This window comes from Leucoraja erinacea, chromosome 9 (genome assembly GCF_028641065.1).
Source record: "Leucoraja erinacea ecotype New England chromosome 9, Leri_hhj_1, whole genome shotgun sequence".
Lineage (NCBI taxonomy): Eukaryota > Metazoa > Chordata > Chondrichthyes > Rajiformes > Rajidae > Leucoraja > Leucoraja erinaceus.
Window position 1 is genome coordinate 45,166,190 of NC_073385.1, and position 22,718 is coordinate 45,188,907.

The following is a 22,718-nucleotide window of genomic DNA, read 5'->3' on the forward strand; positions in this document are numbered from 1 at the left end:
CACCATGTAGAAATTACAGCTGTGTTTATACATAGTCCCCCCATTTCAGGGCACCATAATGTTTGGGACACATGGCTTCACAGGCATTTGTAATTGTTCAGGTGTGTTTAATTTTCTCCTTAATGCAGGTATAAGCGAGCTCTCAGCACCTAGTCTTTCCTCCAGTTTTTCCAATCACCTTTGGAAACCTTTATTGCTGTTTATCAACATGAGGACCAAAGTTGTGCCAATGAAAATCAAAGAAGCCATTATGAGACTGAGAAACAAGAATAAAACTTAGCCAAACCTTAGGCTTACCAAAATCAACTGTTTGGAACATCATTAACACGAAAGAGAGCACCGTTGAGCTTACTAATCACAAAGGGACTGGCAGGCCAAGGAAGATCTCCACAGCTGATGACAGAAAAATTCTCTCTATAATAAAGAAAAATCCCCAAACACCTGTCCGACAGATCAGAAACATTCTTCAGGAATCAGGCGTGGATTTGTCAATGACCACTGACCGCAGAAGACTTCATCAATTGAAAAACAGAGGCTACACTGTAAGATGCAAACCACTGGTTAGCCGCAAAAATAGGATGGTCAGGTTTCAGTTTGCCAAGAAGTACTTAAAAGAGCATCCACAGTTCTGGAAAAAGATCTTGTGGACAGATGAGACGAAGATTAACATATCAGAGTGATGGCAAGAGCAAAGTATGGAGGAGAGAAGGAACTGCCCAAGATCCGAAGCATACCACCTCATCTGTGAAACATGGTGGTGGAGGTGATATGGCCTGGGCATGTATGGCTGCTGAAGGTACTGGCTCATTTCTCCTCATTGATGATACAACTACTGATGGTAGTAACATAACAAATTCTGAAGTGTATAGACATGTCCTATCTGCTCAAGTTCAAACAAATGCCTCAAAACACATTGGCCGGTGGTTCATTCTACAGCAAGACTTACTGCTAAAGTAACAAAGCAGTTTTTCAAAACTAAAATTGGTCAATTCCTGAGTGGCCATCAATCGTCCGATCTGAACCCAATTGAGCATGCATTTTATATGCTGAAGGGAAAACTGAAGGGGACTAGCCCCCAAAATAAGCATAAGGTAAAGATGGCTGCAATACAGGCCTGGCAGAGCATCACCAGAGAAGACACCCAGCAACTGGTGAGATCCATGAATCGCAGACTTCAAGCTGTAATTGCGTGCAAAGGATATGCAACAAAATACTAAACAGGACTATTTTCATTTACATGACATTGCTGTGTCCCAAACATTATGGTGCCCTGAAATGGGGGGAACTATCTATAAACACTGCTGTAATTTCTACATGGTGAAACCAAAATATATAAAAATGGCCGTCATTTAAAATCTGACAACGTGCACTTTAACTACATGTGATTTTTTTTCTTCTACAAATCTCAAATAGTGGAGTACAGAGGCAAATACATAAATGATGGGTCTTTGTCCCAAATGTTATGGAGGCCATTGTAAGTTCACTTGCCATTTCACCCACTGACCAATAGGTACGATTCTATATTTGACATTTGTCAAATTAATTTATTTCTTTATTTTTTAGTTCAATTTTTAATTTTAGAGACACAGTGTGGAAACAGGCCCTTTGGCCCATCGAGTCCATGCAAGACCAAACATCCCGAAACACTATCATTATCCTACACACTGGGGACAATTTACAATTTTTACCGAAGCCAATTAACCTACAAACCTGCATGTCTTTGGAGTGCGTAAACCAGAGTACCAGGGGAAACCCACGCGGTCAAGGGGAGAACGTGCAAACTCCGTACAGACTGCACCCATAGTCAGGATCAAACCCAGGTCTCTGGGTATATTCAATCTATGTTGCAACCAAATCATTTAAAGTGACAGTCTTTTTAGAGCACGTATTCCAGCCGCTCTTGCAGTTAAGATTTGCTTTGCCTGTTGCGAGTCTAATTTTGGTCATTTTTCCTTCTGTCGGATGTTCGGCACAGTTAATGTGAACTGCACAGGCTGTTCTACTGAGTGGACCTTTTCCACAATCCAACTGATAATTACATGCCATTCGAAGACAAAGATAACACAGATCATCTCAATACTGCAAAATAAGGATGACATTAGCATCTTGGCCCAATGTCAGATGTGCTTTTCTTTTAATCTAGAGTTTGGGGGCATGTGACGTGGAAACTAATGCTGATCAATTTGTTTAATCATCTTTTGGAACTGATCCAGGTGCTGCTCTCTGCTGAAAGCTGCACTAGCGAGATCAATCTTACTGTTTACAGGACCACTGGTTTCGAACATGCCACTGGAACTTTCAATAAATGGCTTGGACGCAGCAGTTCATTCTCACAGCAGAGAGGATGAAAGTTAAAAACTATATGCATTAACTTTACTTCTCCCCATAGGATCACATCATGAATAATTTAACTTCTCTTATGCTAATTGGATCATGAAAGTATCCTTCTCTTCAGATTCACCACTCTCTGCTTTCACCAGAAACCCACCCCCCACTCTCTCTGCCCCACCCCCCCCCAAACCACTTATCTGTCCAGAAAGACACAAAGTGGAACTCTGCTTTATGTGAAGTATATGACTTAAGATACAGGCTTGCGATTAGGAATTGCCTACAATACGGTATCAGAGATGATCTGCAGTAAATTTCAATCCAGCATTCCTCAAGCTTTTCATTCTAGAGTGGGCACTTTTGTTTTGGTGATTCCCAGCACAATTGTAGCGAGAGAGCCTGTACGAATAATGGCTGTCATTATCTCGGATCAAGTTTCAGACTAGAAAAGATCGAAATCCATTTTCTTCCCCTTTGCTTTTGTTTCGGAATGCGAGACAATTCACCTGGCAGGCTTATTGCAAACTGCCTATCAATTTAATGTATTTAAAAACAAAATAAAAAAAAAACTTGCCTTCATGTCGCATCCTTCACATCCTCATGATGTCCCAAAACCATCAGAGTCATTGAGTCATATAACGTGGAAACAGGCCCTTTGGCTAAACTTGCCCATGGCGACCAACATGCCTCTTCACTAGTCCCACCTGCCAGTCTTTGGTCCATATCCCTCTAAACCTATCCTATCCATGTACCATCCGAATGTTTATTACACATTGTGATAGTACCTGCCTCAATTACCTCCTCCAGCAGCTTGTTCCATACACCTACCAAAGTAAAAAAGTTGCCCCACGGGTTCCTATGAAATCTTTTTCCCTGACCTTAAAATAGAGCCAATGAATCACATCTGGATACATGCCATTATTTTGATTTAGAAAGCAAATTGGCTGAACTCGGTGCCACAAGCACTAATGAATATTTGTTAGATTATGTTGGTTAAGGAGTAAAAATATTAGCAGTACAGGGCGAGGGCATTCCTAATGCCCTCTATAATGGGATAGGCATTGAGACTAGCAGTCTAACTTTAGACATGAATATCCAATGTGGTGCCCATTTAAAGTCAACGTCTACAAATGGGAAGGGAGGAAACTGCCAAAGACGAAACATCTGCTGTAGTACTGAGCAGGGGAAATTCTTACTCTGGTAGTGGGATGATTGGATTCATTTTGTATTATCACAGCCCGAAGCGCGCGCGTGACTTAAGCATTTCAAGATGTAACTGCGGCTTTCAGTGTTCAAAGTAATTATAGAAGAGTCATCTTACAAATGCAAAATGCACATCCATGTGACTCAGCACAAGAATCCCGATTTCCCTTTTGAATCTCTACCCCTTGGCTCTTCTCACTATTTGTTTTTAATCTATGTTCTCCTGGGATGTGGGTGTCACTGACTATGTCAGCATTTATTATCAGCAGTGAGACGCTCAATAGATTATTTCCAAAGACAGCTATGAGTCAACCACATTATTGTGGGTTTGAGTCACATATTGTCCAGGTAACAAAAGCAGATTTTCTTTTCTGAAGGACATTTGTCAGAACAGATGGGTTTTTAACAACATCCTGATCATTTTATGGTAAGAGTTATGAATGCTAGCCTTTTGTTGCAAAAGTATTTAGTGAATTGAACCTTAGCTGTCCATGATGGGACTTGGATTAATGCCTGCAGATCATTTGTCCAAATTTCTGGATACTAGACCAGTCCTCTGACCTAGTGGTCCTGCTTAGTTTCACTGTTCGTATCCCCTTGTAATCAACTTTTTGACAGCCAACAATGGACCATTGTGGGTTCCATCTTTCCTTGATCATCGGTGTTGGCTTTGATTTGGTCTTTTCATATTTTGCATTCATTGTACCTTTACATACCTCTAGTTTCCCTCTCCCCTGATTTTCAGTCTGAAGAAGGGTCTCAACCCAAAGCTTCACCTGTTCTTTTCCTCTAGACCCGCTGAGTTACTCCAGCATTTAGTGTCTATATCTATGATCACTATGCTCAAATCGCCTCCCCATCCCACCATCTCTCTATTAAGACATTACTTGAAACAAAACAGTGCTGGGGTGATGCTGCGGGCCTGGCAGCATCTCTGGAGGACATGGATAGGTGACGTTTGGATCGTGGTCCTTCAGTCTGAAGCAGGTTCCTGATCCGAAATGTCACCTATTCATGTCCTCCAGAGGTGCTGCCTATCCTGCTGAGTTACTCCAGCACTTTGTGGGGGTTTTTTTGTAAACCAGCATCAGTCTGAAGAAGGGTCCATCTTCAGTTTGAAGAAGAGTCCAGACCAGAACCGTTACTTATCTATGTCCTTCAGAGATGCTGCCCGTCTGCTGAGTTACACTTGCACTTTGCATTCTTTTTTTGTAAACCAGCATTTGCAATTCCTTGTTTCTAAAATATTACTTAAGTATGACTGTGCAAACTTTCTGTCATCTATCTTCATTTCTCCTGTGAATCACCTTCCAATGTTATGCTGAATTAAAGGCATCATAGAAATACAGCTGTTAGTGACAACGAATCATCTAGATCTCCGGTTCATAATGCACTGGGTATCTCAAGCATGGTTGCCGTCACAACCACCTGTTCAAATGGCTGTGGCAGCAGTGAAGATCAGCATATGGGGTTGAGCTCTGTTCTGCTATATAGTGCAGATGGTGGGGGAAGGTGGGGGTGGGGGGGGGGGGGGGGGGGGGGGGGAGATGGGTTTGTGCATTAGGGAGGCTAGAAAAGGTTCAGTCAATGTACAGCTTCTTGTCAGCAGTCATCAGACAAAGAATACTAACCACCAGCAAGAAACATGTACTGGGAAGCAACCCAGACCATCACACAAACCAACCTTCCTTCCATTGACTCCATCTACACTTCACACTGCCTGGGCAAGGCCACCAGCATAATCAAGGACGAGTCAAAATAAGGGAGTCAAGATCATCCCGTCAACGGCCCCTGACCCCGGGAGAACAAAGAAGGGGAGAGATTTAACTTTTTTTTTCGCCTTCCATCACAGTGAGGAATGTGGAGGAGTCACTGTGGTGGATGTTTATGTTAAAATGTATTTTGTGTGTTCCATTGCTTTTGATTTGTATGATTGACTTGGCAAATTAAATTCCTCATATGTTGCAAAACATACTTGGCTAATAAAGTATTATTGTATTGTCTCACCCCGGTCACTCCCTCTTCCCTCTCTCATCAGGCAAGAGGTACAGAAGTTTGAAAACGCATATCTCCAGATTTAGGGATAATTTCTTCCCAGCTGTCATCAGAGAACAGTTCTCTCATCAGTTAGCATGCAGTCCTGACCTCCCATCATTTGTGACCTTTAATTAATGGGACTTTATCAGTTCAATATTATACCTCTCACTAAATGTTGTACCCTTTATCTGTGCACTGTGGATTGATCATATATTCATGTACAGTTTTTTCTTTGACTGGACAACATGCAAACAATAGCTTTTCACTGCACCTCGGTACACATGACAATAATAAACTAAACTAAAATAAAATAAAATAAATTACGGGGCCTGAGAATTTACCTTTGTCACTGTCAGAGACAAACAATCTAATACACAGCATTCAGCAAATAATGCGGTCGAAGTTAATTTCATTGATGTCCTGGAATTACTCTTTGCAGATTTTATGCCACAAATGCTCAGTACCTTAGTGTAGCCTGAATATTCAAAAGGTTGCCCTTACTAGAGGGCAGATGAGCAGACCAAGCAACATCAAGAGCTAATGAGTGTGTTCTGAATGGCAAAATAGGCAGAGTGCTGGAGTAACTTGGTGGGTCAGGCAGCATCTCTGGAGAACATGGCTAGGTGACTTTTTGGGTCAGGATCCTTCTTCAGGTTGACTGTGTGTGTGTGTGGGGGGGGGGGGGGGGGGGGGGGGGGGGGGGGGAGGCTGGCGGATGGAAGGGAAGAAAGCTGGAGGAGAGGAGGGTAAGAACAAAGCCTGGCAGGTCATAGGTGAATACAGGTGATTGGACAAAGACCAAAGATAGTGTGAGACAAAAGGATTGAAGAGGCGAATTGTGAAGCTAGATGAAAGAATGTAGGTGGAAGTATCATGGAGACAGATGAGATTCACAGACAAAATATCAGCAGAAGGTATATGGAGATGCACAATTTAGCACTGGTGTGAGTTGAATACCATGAGGAGATTAACAGGAACAGGGGGTGGAAAAAGGATGAGTACAGAAAGGATGATCTCAATCTAGCTAATTATCCCAAGAGAACTGATGGCAAATTAAAAAAAAAAAAATCTTATTCACTATCAAAAATACAAGGTTGGGAAAGAGCCTTGCAAAAAAAGTGACAAATGTAAAAAAAAATATTCCCCTAAGGTATCAGTATTTAGGATTAATTACAGCTCTGCGTAAACTACGGAAAATCTTCTTGCCTGGTGCTGAATGCATTCAAACTAAACCTTTTAAGGAATGGGTTGCTTTAATATGTGTTAGTTGATAAGCTGGATTATCAATCCTTCGCATGACAGATTCTGCTTTACAGCAATTTATGCCAATTCTCAGTAGGAGGATTACTCAATTGCTGTGTACAAAATGGCCTAACAAAAATGGATTGAAACAAAATGTCCCTTTACAACAATCATACACCGATTCTGTCAACATCAATTGTTCTTTGATGCATAGCTAATGACTATCCAGCTCTCTTTATCTCTGATTTTGATTAAGTATCTCATTTCTAAATCAGTATCCTGAACTGGGATGCCAGGGTGACACCCAACTACATTCTGATAATTATTTAACCTTTTTCTGCCACTGCATTGTGTTGGGCAACTAAGTAAAATTAAAATGATTTTTTACTAAATCAGACTACATCCAAAAAAGACACGTGTTGAAGTAACTCAGCGGGTCAGGCAGCATCTCTGGAGAACATGGAGCGGCAACGTTTTGGGTCAGGACCCTTTTTCTGACCCGAGAAATCATCTATCCGTGTTCTCCAGGGATGCTGCCTGACTCGCTGAGTTACTCCAGCACTTTGTGTCTGTTTTTGTAAACCAACATCTACAGTTCCTTGTGTCCACACAAACAAAAACCTATCCAGTGAGTTTTCAGACACCATTTAATTAAAGTTAGTTGTGTGCATATAGTTATGTACGGAATATCACATGGCATTTAAATTAGTAGAAAACATTACTGCTTATAAAAGTTCAACTGAAAAAGAGATATTCTTAATATCTTTTCCTTTAGTAATAAAACATTTGGATCGTGAGAGTTTTCCTAATTTAAAAAAATGCATACCAGGATCAACATTCAACATTACTTGTCAGATTTTTTGTTTCATAACTTGAAATGTTTATTTATTTAGTTTCCCTTAACAACTCCATATCAGATTGCTAAGCAACGCTTTATATTATCAATACATTACAAGTCTAGAAACCATCTATTGGGACACACCCATAATACTTATTTTTTAACATTACTTCAGCAACAAGACTAAAATGGAATTGACATAATACAGTGACAAATTGCTGAAGAGATTTCATTTAAGAGCATCCTGAAGAAAGCACTCATCTATCAATAAGGCTGGGTGTTATAAAATGTATTCTGATCCTCCCAGTTTATAGTGAACCTATTCCTCAGGCAACTCCTGTCAATTACAGAAAACTTAACAATTCCAATGATGCACATATTTAACAACTTCGAATGTATGCCTGTGAATACCATGAGTTTACTATTAACTGTTGGAATTTTTAACCTGTTAAATATAAGGTAATCTCTGTTGCCTAATTAGAAGAGAAAGATCAGAAATTGCAAGATGTTCATTTTTAACATTCAAAATCAGAATGAACCACATCTTGAATTGCATGACGCTGTCATAATTGCGAATATCATCCCTTATTTTATTTAAATCTATTTATGTATAAAGGTATGTTTTTTTTTTAAACCAGCCTTCAGCTCATTGATAATGAAGGAACACAAAGTGTACAATGTGGAACCACAAACAATATTGTGAAGCACTGCAATTATAGAGAGCCTGTTGTCAACAGAATAATAGGTTGTGATATGGTTAAAAGGTCCTTACTCTGTTGAAATAGCATGTAAAATTGATGGTTGAAAACATGAAACTGAATGCAGTTGTTTTTATAAGTGATCTGGATAATGGTGGCAGGATAAAAATAATCATGCCACTAAATTTTTTAAAAGACTAACAGATCTCCCACACTATGTTCAAATTATGTTGAATAATAGAAATGTTTTAAAGGTCAGAACTAGCTCACCACAAAGTGTAAAGTGTAATACTTTGCTATTAAAGTGGAGCCTGCAAGTGGCAAGTGGTATTCTGAAATATACATTACTTCTACAGCTGCCAGCGTTTTCAAATATTGCTCCATGCACAGTGAGAGAGCATTCAGCCATACTTCAAGAATACAACAGAATGTGCACCCTGAGAATATTGCCAAAGGGAAGTTAAGAAACCCATCGCCACACAGACTGAAATGTCCATAAATAATCTGTTTGCTGATAGAAATAATTTAGTTTGGTTTAGAGATACAGCGCGGAAACTGGTCCTTCATCCCACTGAGCCAATGCCGACCAGCAATCACCCATACACTAGTTCCATCCTGCACATTAGGGACAATTTACAGCATCCAATTAACATACAAACCTGCACGTCTTTGGAATGTGGGTGGAGACCGGAGCACCCGGAGAAAACCCACATGGTCACAAGAAGAACGTGCAAGCTCTGGCAGTCAGGATCGAATGTCAGGTCTCTGGGGCAATAAGGCAGCAGCTCTACCGCTGCGTCGCTGTGCCGATCCTTTTTATATGGAGCCGACTAGTGTCTGAAGAAGGGTCTTGACCCGAAACGTCATCCATTCTTTTTCTCCAGAAATGCTGCCTGTCCCGCTGAGTTACTCCAGCATTTTGTGTCTATTTAGTGTTTAAATAATCTGGACAAATAATCTGAAGATGGGTCCCGATTGAAATGTCATCTATCTGTGCTCTCCAGAGATGTTGCCTGACCTGCTGAGTTACTCCAGCCCTTTGTGTCCTGCTGACATTTGAAGATCATCAGTTTAGGGCAAAAATATGGTTGAGGATGTGAGTGCCATGTTTCCTTGTTTTTGCTTGCAGTGTCAAAATTGGGCTGTTCTGAAATGTATTTGCACAGAACACGGAGGGTGTGTCTATTATGTGTCACTGCATTTCGTTGTCTCTGTACTGTACACTGACAATGACAATTAAAGTTGAATCTGAATCTGAATCTGATTAATTGGTCAAACAGGTCACGGTGGACTCGCTTATTTGATGTCAAAGAGCCACAGTGTAAACTTGTTTGAATCTGGATATCACGGAGGGATTTAGTCACCCTATATTTATCAACCAGCTATCAAACCTCAACGTACAACTTTAACAGGCACTGCTTGCCTTAATAACACAAAACATGAAAACGTCTAAAATAAAACAAAAGGTACAGATGGTAGCCTGCAATGATCATAAACAACCTGAGGTTTTACAGAGTATAACTGTTATTTATTGTGAAATTTTAGACATTGAAATGTGTTTCACATGGCAGTGCAGAAGCACAAAGTATTTTAGAGCCATTCTGTATCAAAAACAAAACGTGACAGCATTCAGGTAGCAGATTTAATACTTCAAAACAGACAGATGTCAATATGTATTTCACTTTGGTCCTAATTATTTGTTCAGGCATCAAGAGCTGGACAGCATGGAAATGGACACTTCAGCCCAACATGTCCATGCCGACCTTTTTGCTCATCTATGCTGCAGTAATCCCTCCTGGGCTCATTACAACTCCATACTTTCTCTTTCTATGCCATGTTCTCTGTATATGATCATTTATTCAAAAAAACAAAAAACAGGGCCTTAGTATAAGGTACCAGTTTTTGGGAAATAATTCTTAGCAGGAATTGGTGAATATTTATAAATTTAGCGACCATTATCATAAATGCTGAATTCATTAACAATATTTCAAATTCTGGAAAGGGGAAGAAATTATAAAATGAAATTATGAAATGACATTGATTTTTTAAATTTCTGCTAGACAATTCGCTGTATGTGGAACTTGTTATAGATATGACTATAGTTATTTCTAAATCCTGAATGTAAAGTGATGAATTAAGCTATACAGGATGTTGATTCTGTGCTAATCGTGAACAATCTATTTCTAAAATAATAGTGGTTACCGCACAGCAGAGGACCAGTAGCCTTTCAGACAGCGAACCGGTTTAATTTAGTTTAGAGATACCGCTCGGAAACAGTCCCTTCGGCCCACTGAGGCAGTGTTGACCAGCGATCTCCATACCCTAGCACTATACTATACATTACGGGCAATTTACAATTTTTACCAAAGCCAAATTAACCTATGTCTTTGGTGTGTGGGGGGAAACTGGAGCACCCGTGGAAAACCCACATAGTCACACGGAGAATGTCCAAACTCTGTACAGACAGCACCCATAGTCAGGATCAAACCCAGGTCTCTAGCGCTGTAAGGCAGCAACTCTACTGCTGTACTACTGTGCATGGTTGCATGGATAAAAAAAGAGGGTTCCCTACTATTTGTTGTGGTAAACAATCATGGAAAACTACACTTTTGTTTTAGAGTGACATTTTCTCATTGAATGACTCCACTGCGATTTAAATTCAATCTGGACATCCAGTGCTGTTTGTGCGGAGTACTCACATTCTACCTGGGATAATGGTTCCACATCCCAAAGACTGGAGAGGAGGTTTGGTCAATGTAAATTGCTCCTGGTGTAAATTGGTGAGTGGTAAAATATGGAGGGGGCTGGTGGTGGGGAAGTTGATGGGAATATGAGGAGAATAAAATGGGCTTAGTGTAGGATTGGCTATTCGATGGAGTCAATGGGCTGAAAAAACTGTTTCCATACTGTATGTAGAAACAAAGAACTGCTGGTTAACACACAAAAGGACACAAAGTGCTGGAGTAACTCAGCAGATCAGGCAGCATCTCTGGAGAACATGGATAGGTGAAGTTTCAGGATCTGACCCAAAACATCACCTATCAATCCATGTTCTCCAGAGGTGCTGCTTGACCTGCTGAGTTACTTCATCACTTTGTGTAATTTTGTCCATACTGTACAACTGAAATTCTCTTTCCTCGTGGATACAGACTGTTTAGCACAAGATACTGAAATAGTGATGCCTGTCCTATTGGGACTGAAATTACAATTAGGTTAAAAAGTAGTTGTGGATTCCATTAGGTCTTTTTCAAACAAGTATATGTCATTGATGATTCCACACAGCAGTTATCAAAACTCCTTTTTGACACTCCTTTCAGAAAAAATAACCCCCCATTAGTATTTAACAAGTCCTGTTAAAGGCATTATTACATGTTTTAGGGGCAAAAGTACTGTTCTGTTCAAAGGCATTAAACACGATGTTTGTTCCATTATAGTCTAATAGTTTGCAGAGAAAGTACCGGTGATTACAAGGCTGGGAATCTCTCGCAGAAGTCGCCCTTTTCTCAATTACTTGCTCAGCATGAAAACTTGGTGCAGGCCACTCATTTGCTACTGCCTTCCTTTCCCACTGCTTACTAATCATGCTGCGTTACCCCTTTCCCAAGCCCAGCACACATCTTGGCTCCACCTCAGGAGACATCATTGTTTGCTCAAGAACCAATGCACAAATCATCACCAAATGGCCCGCAGAGTCTGACGGTGGTGCAGCGGTAGAGTTGCTGCCTTGCAGTGTCAGAAACCCGGGTTCAATCCTGACTAAGGGTGCTGTCTGTACCATATGGTCACAGGAAGAACGTATACACTCCATATAAACTTCATCTCCCATAATGAGGGCCTAAACAAAAGCTTCACCTAAAACTTGGGTAAAATGCATTTTAGCATTTGAGTAAGCTTCAAAGTGCAATAAACAGGGGAAGGCAAGGAATCTGCTTCCTATCAGTCAATGGCAGGACAGGTATAGGCATAAATCTGCATGTTTCTCCTGTCGGGGAGCAGATGGGCAATGGGCTGCGGGTTTGCGCATGGACAGCTGGTTTGGTGATTTCCCGGTTATTGGGACACTAGGTCACCAGTTGTCCCCTCAATCATACTGCTCACCCCACCTCATTTCCTGCATTGCACGAGAAACTCTGGGATGCAGGTTTGGAAGGGTCATCAATTTTGTGGCTTTATAGACAGTCAGAGATTTCCACCCCACCTGCTTTTCTTCATTCAAATTTCCGATCAAAGGTCCCGGATGTGAAACATTAACTGTTCTCCTTTCTACAGATGCTGCCTGACATGCTAGGTGTTTCCAACATTTATTATGTTCATATTATGAGGGGGGACCTCATTGAAACTCACCGAATAGTGAAAGGCCTGGATATAGTGAATGTGGAGAGGATGTTTCCACTAGTGGGAGAGTCTAGGACCAGAGACCATAGCCTAAGAATAAAAAGATGTACCTTTAGAACGGAGATGAGGAGGAATTTCTTTAGTCAAAGGGTGGTGAATCTGTGGAATTTATTGCCGCAGACACCATCAATGGATATTTTTAAGGCGGAGATCGACAGATTCTTAATCAGTAATGGTGTCAGGGGTTATGGGGAAAAGGCAGGAAAATGAGGTTGAGAAGGAAAAATAGATCGTCAAGTCAAGTCAAGTTTATTCGTCACATACACATATGAGATGTGCAGTGAAATGAAATGATTAGCCATGAATGAATTGTGGAGTACACTTAATGGGTCGAATGGACTAACTTTGCTCCTATAACTTATGAAATTATATTAGTGCCCATAGTATTTTGAATTTGGTGTAATAAGGGGAATATGCCAGTGCTGTGTAGTAAAAACAAGAAAATAAAATGGCACTATGAAGAACTTGCATACAACATGCAGAAGTACAGCACAGGAATAGGCCCTTTGGCCCACAACTTTAGTGCCGAACATGTTACCAAGATAAACTAATCACATCTGCCTGCACATGATCCAGATCCCAACATTCCCAGAGCGGGTGTGAGAGAGAGCGACAGACATTTGTGAATAGAAGGATAGGCTTACATAGAAGAGTGTATTTATGGAACACGATCAAAGGCGAGGGGTGGCAACACAGGATTACTTCAGTGAGTGGGTTAACCTGTTGAAAACACTCAAATCCAGTTATAGATCATAGAAAGTGCAGCACAAGAATGGGCCCTTCTGACCACAATATTTCTCCAGAACACGATGCCACGTTAATCTGATTTTATCTGTCTGTACTTGATCCATATCCCTCTATTCCCTGCACTTCCATGTGCAAGTAATAGAAAGACATTATCTCCTCACTTTTTATTGAATTTTACTTTATTAATTGTGCAGCAACAAGAGAAGATTTAAGAAAAACTAGTCAAATCCACCTTGCAGTTGCTGTATAATGGTGGGGATGGGATGGTTACCAGTCCTTGGGAGAATTTTCACGTTCAACTTTACAGTTTTCATTTTGTTTTGGTTATCTCCTTAATTTGAGTTTTCCATATCCCCGTAAACCCATTACTCGTTTTTTTACCACTTCACCTACACAGAATTCCTAAATGTCTCAGGAAAGAGGAATGATAGAAGAAGCAGATGTGTATCATGTACACAGAAGCTATATCATTGTCCTGTAATGTTGTAATGTTATGCATGTACAATATTTTCCTGGATTTCATGAATTTCATACTGTATTTAACTTTGAATGAAGGTGCTTGCTGTCAGAATCCCATGACACTGTAAATGCCTTGTGGGAACTGTATGATTTATGTCTTGCATTAAAAAAAATATTTTGAAGTAAATATGAAACAGTAGCCCATGTATTATTCCACACATCTGACTACAGAAACCCCCCACATGAGTGAAGAAGAATAAAGCTAGCACTGAATGTGCAATGTTTTATGCTTAAATTTGTTGTTTTTTGACTTTTTGAGTTTGTCTTGAACTTAATAGTTTATCATTCAGTCTGTATATCACTTTTTGCCCTCAAGATATAAAATGCAAACGGCGTTCTGTGAAATAAAAGTCAGGGAATTCCAAATGATTACTGTCATGTACGTATTTTAGAGAATTTGACAAGGTTTATTTATATTTAGGTTGAGCAGGCTGAGAATAACTTGTAACTAATGTACCGCTATTGGTGTATTATTTTGGATATCTCATTGATAAACAAATGACAAATAATATTTTAAAATCTATTCTGTCTACATTTCTACAAATTCTGCTTTGAATGCGGGCACAATAGTGCATATTCAAAATATTCTTCAAACAGGCAGATTGATATTGTGATTCACCTAACAGAATTTTTCAACAAATTTTGCTAGATTGAAGGACATAGATATGTGGAAATGCCTTTGACTTCTGAAGCTGTATTTGGTGAACAGCAATAATTCTACACATGCCCGCACTCATGTACAACACGCACACACACACACCAACATACACTCCAGGAGGCAGGCAGGAAAACTCACTTACATTCGCACACTCTCTCACTCACCCACACACGCACACATACTATCACTCGGTCACACACACTCACTCACATGCACACTCCCAGTCACACACACTCGCTCACATGCACACTCTCAGTCACAGACACTCGCTCACACACACACACTCTCGCTCACACACACATACACACAGGCTCACACGCGCTCACACTCTCACTCACATACACACTCTCACATACACACTCTCACATACACGCACTCACACACACACACACATAATTGTCCACCTACCCACCCACCCACCCCAGGGCCATCTCGTTCATGCTCCAGCCTGCATTGTGCTACCATAACTCAGCAAACCCACTGCAAACCAGACAGTTTTGAATTTCAGCTGGGACCTGGACGACCTGTTAATGAAACTGCATAAGGGTAAAAACCTACAGTGTTGAGTTATGCCTGTGTTGCAAGCAGACTTGGAGTCAAAACGCTTCAAGCGTTAACGTAATTGCAAGAATGTGAAAAATGAAGCATCAAGCTCCTGAGCAAAGCAAAAGGTCAAGCCCGAGCCTCTCACAACACTGCTCTGTGGAAGATGGCCTCATTTTACCATTTAATCAGCCTCATGCTCTGTTGTCTCCATAATTTTTTTAACCTATTAAAAAATTGCAATTAACTTAAAAAATTGTACTCTGTCTTCAATAAGTGACATTCACTAGCTTTCCATGTTAAAATATGATCTGTGGCATATATGAAAAACACTGCACTCAACCCAGAAGACAGTCAATAAGTGCTCAGCAGATTGCAGGTCACTTGAACTTATGCATGTAAAATAATCAATACTTCTCGAAGATTAGGTTTTCAGGATCTTCAGAAATGACACCGAAAACAAATGTATGGCACCCATAAATACCAACTAGATAGGATTTTTTTTTGTTCCTGCTTGCAGACCAAATTCAATTAAAACCACAGTTTTCCTTTATAATAGTGCTACAGTCGTACAGCACTTATTAGTTTCCACATCATAGTGGCATTACCCTAATACTGCAATAATTCATATAACAAACTAGTCACTACCGACAGAGCAACATCAAACAACTGAGGCTTCTCCGGAAAGTGGATAATGTCACAAAATATATGGTACACTGTGACCTTTGCCTCTTGAATGGATTGGGTTTATTTATATGATCCAGAAAAAAACATTATTCATATTAAAAGACAAAAGGCTGCAGCAGCACTCGTTACTTAACCTGTTACCACTGTTTCCATATTAACTGCCGTATCCTTTCCTTCATGCAAGTTATGTCAGTAGTTTAAAGAAATTGTTTTCACTGACAGCTTCTCTGCTGTTATGTACCCAACCCCTCTGATATTGATGTTGGTTTTACGATGCACGCGGTCGTGGGAACCTGTGGTTTGTTTAGTCATGCCTCTGATGATCAAGGAAAGAATTCACCTCTTACCCTGCTCGCTGCTGTTGTCCCCACTTTGGGAAGCATGTCCCCCACTGGAAGGTCCCGGTGTGCCTGCGGAGTGTGTGGAAGTAGCGTCATCGTGGTCTCTATTCCAAGATGATGGGTTCTGATACGGGATATCCACCGCAGGGTGTTTCCAGGTGGTATTCCCAAAGCAAGTGCGGAACACAGAGGACAAAGAAAGGAAATAAATTAGCAACACAAAAGTACAAGCAAAATGATATTTTTTTCTAAATGGAATTAATTTCCTTAATGACATCTTCCTAATGCTTGACAACAGCTATTGTTCAGGCAAGATTAACAATATACTAATATGAAAATTAGGCTGATCTTCAAGGACCATTGTGGTCAGTTTTGTTTTATTATGAATGGGGTGGCACAGTAACGCAGCAGTAGAGTTGGTGTCTTACAGCACCAGAGACCTGCGTTTGATCCTGACCACGGGTGCGGTCTGCATGGAGTTTGTAACTTATCCCTGTGTGTGACCGCATGGGTTTTCTCCGGGTGCTCCGGTTTCATCCCACACTCCAAAGACGTACAGGTTTGTAGGTTAATTGGCTTTGGTTAAGTTGTAAATTATCCCTAGAGTGTAGGAGAGTGAGGTGAGCTGAAGAGCCTGTTTCCAGGCTGTATATCCAAAGTCTAAAAATCTAATAATATTTTGTGTTATCTTTGCACTAAATGTTATACCCTTTATCTTATACCCGTGCACTGGCTAATTGTATTCATGTATAGTCTTTTGTCTGATTGGATAGCATGCAAACAAACAAAAGCTTTTCACTGAACCTTATTACACATAATAATAAACTAAACAGAACAATATTTTGTTGTAAAACTTAACTAGGGGTTATAGAGTCTTTACCGCTGCATTACAAGGCAGGTAAAATATTAAAACCACGCAAGGTATTCACTTTTACTTGTCTTGATGCTGTTCTTTTCCGTTTTGTGATGTGGAGGTATACAGTTTATATATTAGCGCCATGATTAATGAGACTGAATACCACAGCTTACTGCTGCACTGCAGAATGTTAGCTCCTCCTGCCCCTCCTCCCCTTCCCTGGTTCTTCATAAAGCCATGCCTCTACTTAAAGGAAAACAGGGTTTCTACTGTACGGGAAGGACTTTATCAGCACCACATGAAGGCAGGGAAAAGATGGAATTTCCTTTCACAGACCAAAAAAAAAGAGAAAAATGACACGTGATAAAGATCAGCCTTTGGGCTCGATCTGTAAAACTCAACACCTGCACACTATCATCATTGCCAACAGGCACTTCGACTTGTGAGACAGCCCGATGTGTACAAGGCCTACAGTTAAAAAGAATGTTGCGGTACAAAGTGAATAAAATAATTAGACAAAACAGTTCAAGTCATAAAAATATAAATACTGGTTTTCTTTAAAACAAAAAGGCAAGCTGCAAAGAGCCGACACTACCAGCTCCAAATCAAACACAGAATAAAGTGTAAATGTCAAATCAATAATTTTACCATTGTGCAGACGATGGTGGAAATAAAAACCAGATGAATCTGCAAAAGGATGAATGTTGACTAGACACAGAGCAGCACAACCACAGCAACAAATTAATGCAGACCGTAAAATAAAAGCAATACTCTGCAGCAAGCTCAGCCTGGATTCTGGAGGGTTGATGACCAAGAGATTCCCTTTTTATCTCTAAGCTAGGAAACCACTCAAGCAGCTTTGAGCTCAAGGCAAACAGTAGGCAAGAACTCTTCAGGCCGCTGCAGACTCTTAGCGTCAGCTGTTTGCCGGATGGTAATCAGATAGAGAGCTATGAGAATGAAGTGAAAAAGAAGGAGACAATAGCCCTGCGTGAATCTGGTTCATTAACAATGCAGAGCTAGAACCTTCCTGTAGAAACAAGACAAATGTAACGAGTTCACCTTGGTGATGGTTTAAAGGGGTGCACAAAGTGCATCTAATTTTGTGCACTGGCAGTTCTCTTAGGTTACTCTTGCTATCACTCTTTAACACAGATACAAAGACTATATTTGCAACTCAATAACATTTCTTCTATATTCCATTCCAAATTTGAACAGAAACAAATTAAGTGTTACTGTCAATGGTTTAGTTAGTTAGTTTAATACTTAAGTTTAACGGATGCAATGTAAACAAACATAAAGAATAATATTTATTGTAAAATTGGAAATACTTATTTCAGAACAGATAACTTCACACACCAGTCTGAACGGTGGTCCTATCATCAGTGTGCATCCTATCTCCCTTTCCTACATTCCACAATGGCAATGGCTGCATTACTACCAAGCACAACATACAAACAAAAGGGATACAACAAACATGGAATGATTCCAAGCATTTGCAAATAGCAGGCTACAATGATTCACACCACTACCAATACATTTCCCACCATCTCCATCACATCCCCTCCAAACGCATTCCTAATTGAGTTAAAAAGAGTTAAAGAGAGAATGCCTTGCTGAAGAGTGAATGCAGCGCAATAATAGGAGCGCAAAAATAGATACAAGAAGCTATGTCTCCAGGGATAGTATTTTCTATTTGCTGGTCTACAGACTCACAGCTGATAATGCAAGTTGTAATTAATATAAAAGCAGGAGACAATATGGGTAAAGCTTGTACTGGCTGGGCCACAGGAGAACATTTTACCACCATACAGTCCCTCTCATTTACACATCCTATCTTCCGTAGCAAATGAAATTTTGCCACTGTTTCCCCTCTTAGAAGCCTGAAACAGATTTAGCACAGACACTTAATTTTGCTGGGGGAAAATGTTAAAAGAAAATTAGAATTAGAACGGAGACAGAGAGAATGGATATCAAAGGGACTCAGATTGAGCATGATAGAGAGAAAGAGAAAGACAGAAAGAAATAAAGAGATCATAAAGACTAGGTGAGAGAGAGAAAGAGAAAGAGAGAGAGAGAGAGAGAGAGAGAGAGAGAGAGAAAGGGAGAGAGTCCAAGAGGCAAGCCGGCAAGTGTGGAAATTAAATTTGCACATTTTGAATATTGTTTCCAAGAGAGAGAAAGCAAGTTCCAAGAGAGAGAGAGATCAAGAGAGAGAGAGAGAGACAGACAGAGAGAGAGAGAGAGAGGGAGAGAGAGAGAGAGAGAGAGACAGAGAGAGAGAGAGAGAGAGAGAGAGAGAGAGAGAGAGAGAGAGAGAGAGAGAGAGAGAGAGACAGAGAGAGAGAGAGAGAGAGAGAGAGAGAGAGAGAGAGAGAGAGAGAGAGAGAGAGAGAGAGAGAGGTAGATAAACCAAGAGTGACGGAGGGAGAGAAGACCTGGTCTCAAGGCAAATTAAAAAATAATTTAATATGTTTGCCTTTTGTTAGTGGGGTGCATTCATCATAGTGAGCAATGTAAATATCTTTACCAGCCACACTTTATGAAAGAAAGCTATTTTTTATAATAAAATGATGCATCATTCGTCAAACTCTCTGTTTGGGGACACATTTTTTCAAATCATGTTTCTTAAGTTTGTGAACTTTTCTTTTTAATATTTATATCGTACTTTAAAGAATTTTGTTTGATATTGGAAGTTTCATATTTAATAAATTCGGCATGCCCTCAGTAAGGAATATATTTCTTTTGTCTAACTACTACACACATTAAAGATAAAAGGCCAATTTAGGCAAATTAACCTTGTGTATTTAAGTGTACCACATAACGTATTTTTGGACTCTTTCGTTGAAGCGTTGCAGTATTTTATACTAACTGGTAATAATATCAATTTCAAACGAACATAAAAAAGAATTTGGTTCCAGAGGTATATTACACAACCACTTAGCACTTAGCACATGCCATCAAATGATTAACTGTGAAATAATAATGAATCTACAGAAACCAATCATTAAAAAAAAAAAGCCATCTATCTTTAAATTACCTAATCTGATAAGATTTTTTGATAATGAATCACCACAATACAAATTGCCCTTATTTGGAATAAAAATAGCCATATCATTACTAAAAGTAGATATTTACAATTGTATATTTCCTATCAATAAAGCGTTAACAGTTTTTTTTTATAAACCGGCATCTGCAGTTCCTTGTATCTAATAATTCAATAGTGGTACAAATACTTCTGCCTATTTTTGTATATATTTCCTTAACATTTAAAATGCAATGCCTGCATAGTAACTAATAAATCCATTAATAATAGTAAAGAAAGTTAAAAATAAATTCAGGTATGCATGATTACAAGGAATGATTTGCTGGCAATGACTTTAAGGGTGTAATTCAATCTTGGGCTCCTAATACTCATGGACTACTCGAGCTTTGCTCTTGTGTTGTGACATCATCATAACTGTGCAGTGGGATTACCACTTTATATCTCCGCACCAGAAATTGACTTGATTTTATTGTGGGGGGTAGTCGAGATTGTAATTAGTAAATAACAATTACGGCTTTTCATCTATTTTCCGTTTTTTAAAATGCAATCGAAATTAATAGTGTGGCAAAAATCACAACAATGGAATTACCACTTTACTAATCTATAACTCTTTGAAACAGTGTTCCCTGTTTTTTCCCCCCGCAAATGTAACTAACTGACAATTTTAATGGTTCTAGGGCAAGGCAGGTAGAAGGTTTAATGTGCAAATCAATTCCAATTTTAAAACCATGCAATAATAAATAGCAACAGTTCTTATGGCCAATAAATAATTACATTGGCTGATGTTAGTATCAAGGGTGTCAAGAGAGTAAAAGCAAATGTGTGTATGTATCTAACCTCTCAAACTATCCAACTAAAATGTGAACAGTTATTTGCCTTTTTGGCCTATATATACACATGCATACCTTCCCCCAACAGCCTCAATGAAGTACTAAAGTGTAAAATAGGGATTTCTGAGTAGGTAGATTCACAGCTGTACTTAAAAATGGTCTCCAGAACATGCAGCTGCCCCTCCTCAGAGCGCTATTTGCTGACTGCTAAATATTTCTGCCATAACCCTGTTTTACCTTTACCCAAAACTATAGCAACAAATCTGAAGCACAACTTGATTGGCTTGGACTTCGTAGTTTGCAAGGGGAAATTAAACATAATTATTACAAGTTTTACTTTGAAATATCTGTTCTATGCATTTGCACTGAAAATATTTCACATTGATATACTTTACTAAGCACAGGAATTCAAAATGCATTACCTGCACCCTCATTTTACATTTCATTACAATTAACATACATCCATAATCAGGTTATAAACCTTTCTTTTATTGGTAATTCATTAGCTGTCACCTATTTATCAAGGTTATGCTAAGCAGTACTCATGAGTGAATAGTTTGTCCTCATGATCAAACTAGGCGGAGAAAGCTATTACTTTCACACTTTAAAAGCATATAAAAAAAATTTGCTTCTCCTTTGTCTATAGAGTGAAACAGCAGCAAGAGTTTAAGCATTGCCAATCCTGAACTCCTACTGTTTAAAACTAGTGTTAACTCAAAATCCTTTGCCATGCAGGCAGCTGCGACCAGAGCATTCTAATAGGCAAAGCAAAATGGTCTCCTTAAAAATGGCTCTGCAACTATTTTCTTTGCTTTCTGTCATTTTGCGAGCAACAGCAGAGGCGGGAGGGTTTTGCTATTTCTATATCTGCCAGCAGTATCCTTGTCAAAAGTGCAAGGCAATTTAAGCTAGAAAAAAATATTCACTGGCAAACATTCAAAGGAATGCTACCAAGCAACAAATGATTTCATGCAAAACAAATTAAATGTGTCGACATAAGCATAATCATCATACATAACACGGAGAAATGTTCGTCAACTTTTCATTGCTGAATACACTTTCTAATGCTAATCCTGAGCAATTTTGCCAGAAGGATGACATTATTGGATCGAATTTTTCCCCCCCCAAATGCTCTTCATTAATGGTGAAAAATAAAATATCTAATTGGGTTGTTAGAATTTTACCATGGCATGTGCGCACAAGGTGTAAGCAAACTGTGATTTCACTGTTTTCCTTTATTTAGTCATTACAAACTAATAACTATGACATAGATCCAAACAACTGCAGATGCTGGATAATAAACAAAAGGACACAAAGTGCTGGAGTAACTCAGCAGGTCAGGCAGCATCTCTGGGGAACATGCATAGGTGACGTTTCAGATCGAGACTCTTCTTCAGATAACTATAATAACTAGTGCATTTCTCTAATGATGTAAGACATAAGTGAGTTTCTAGGAAATATTGAAGAATTGATTTCATTTTTCAATTTCTAAGTGTTTAAAATGTATTGTAATCCTTTTTAAGTAGTTCACTGTAAGATTGCAAACCGCATTGTGGCCTCTTAGAGAAATATAAATTGTATTTCAGTTATAGCACATCACTGCAAGCATTTGATACCCAAATGAAAGGTTAGAAGCTCAACTATCAAGACTCCATACCATTTGAACTTTCAGTGTGGAGTGATTTCTGTCACTCTGTAACCAGACCACTAGATGGGGCATTATATAATTTAGTAAATTACTTCATCAAAG

General features: G+C 39.4%; 1 protein-coding gene across 9 annotated transcripts in view; it reads right to left on the reverse strand.

Moving 5' to 3' along the window:
• The window catches only part of meis2a (Meis homeobox 2a), a 124,044-nt gene that overhangs the window by 91,607 nt on the left and 9,719 nt on the right, over nucleotides 1–22,718 (reverse strand). For all 9 annotated transcript variants that reach the window (XM_055640709.1, XM_055640707.1, XM_055640708.1 and 6 more), the window contains exon 7: nucleotides 16,243–16,360. In XM_055640709.1, the coding sequence (XP_055496684.1) occupies nucleotides 16,243–16,360 (118 nt within the window). The remainder of the gene's footprint in view (nucleotides 1–16,242; nucleotides 16,361–22,718) is intronic.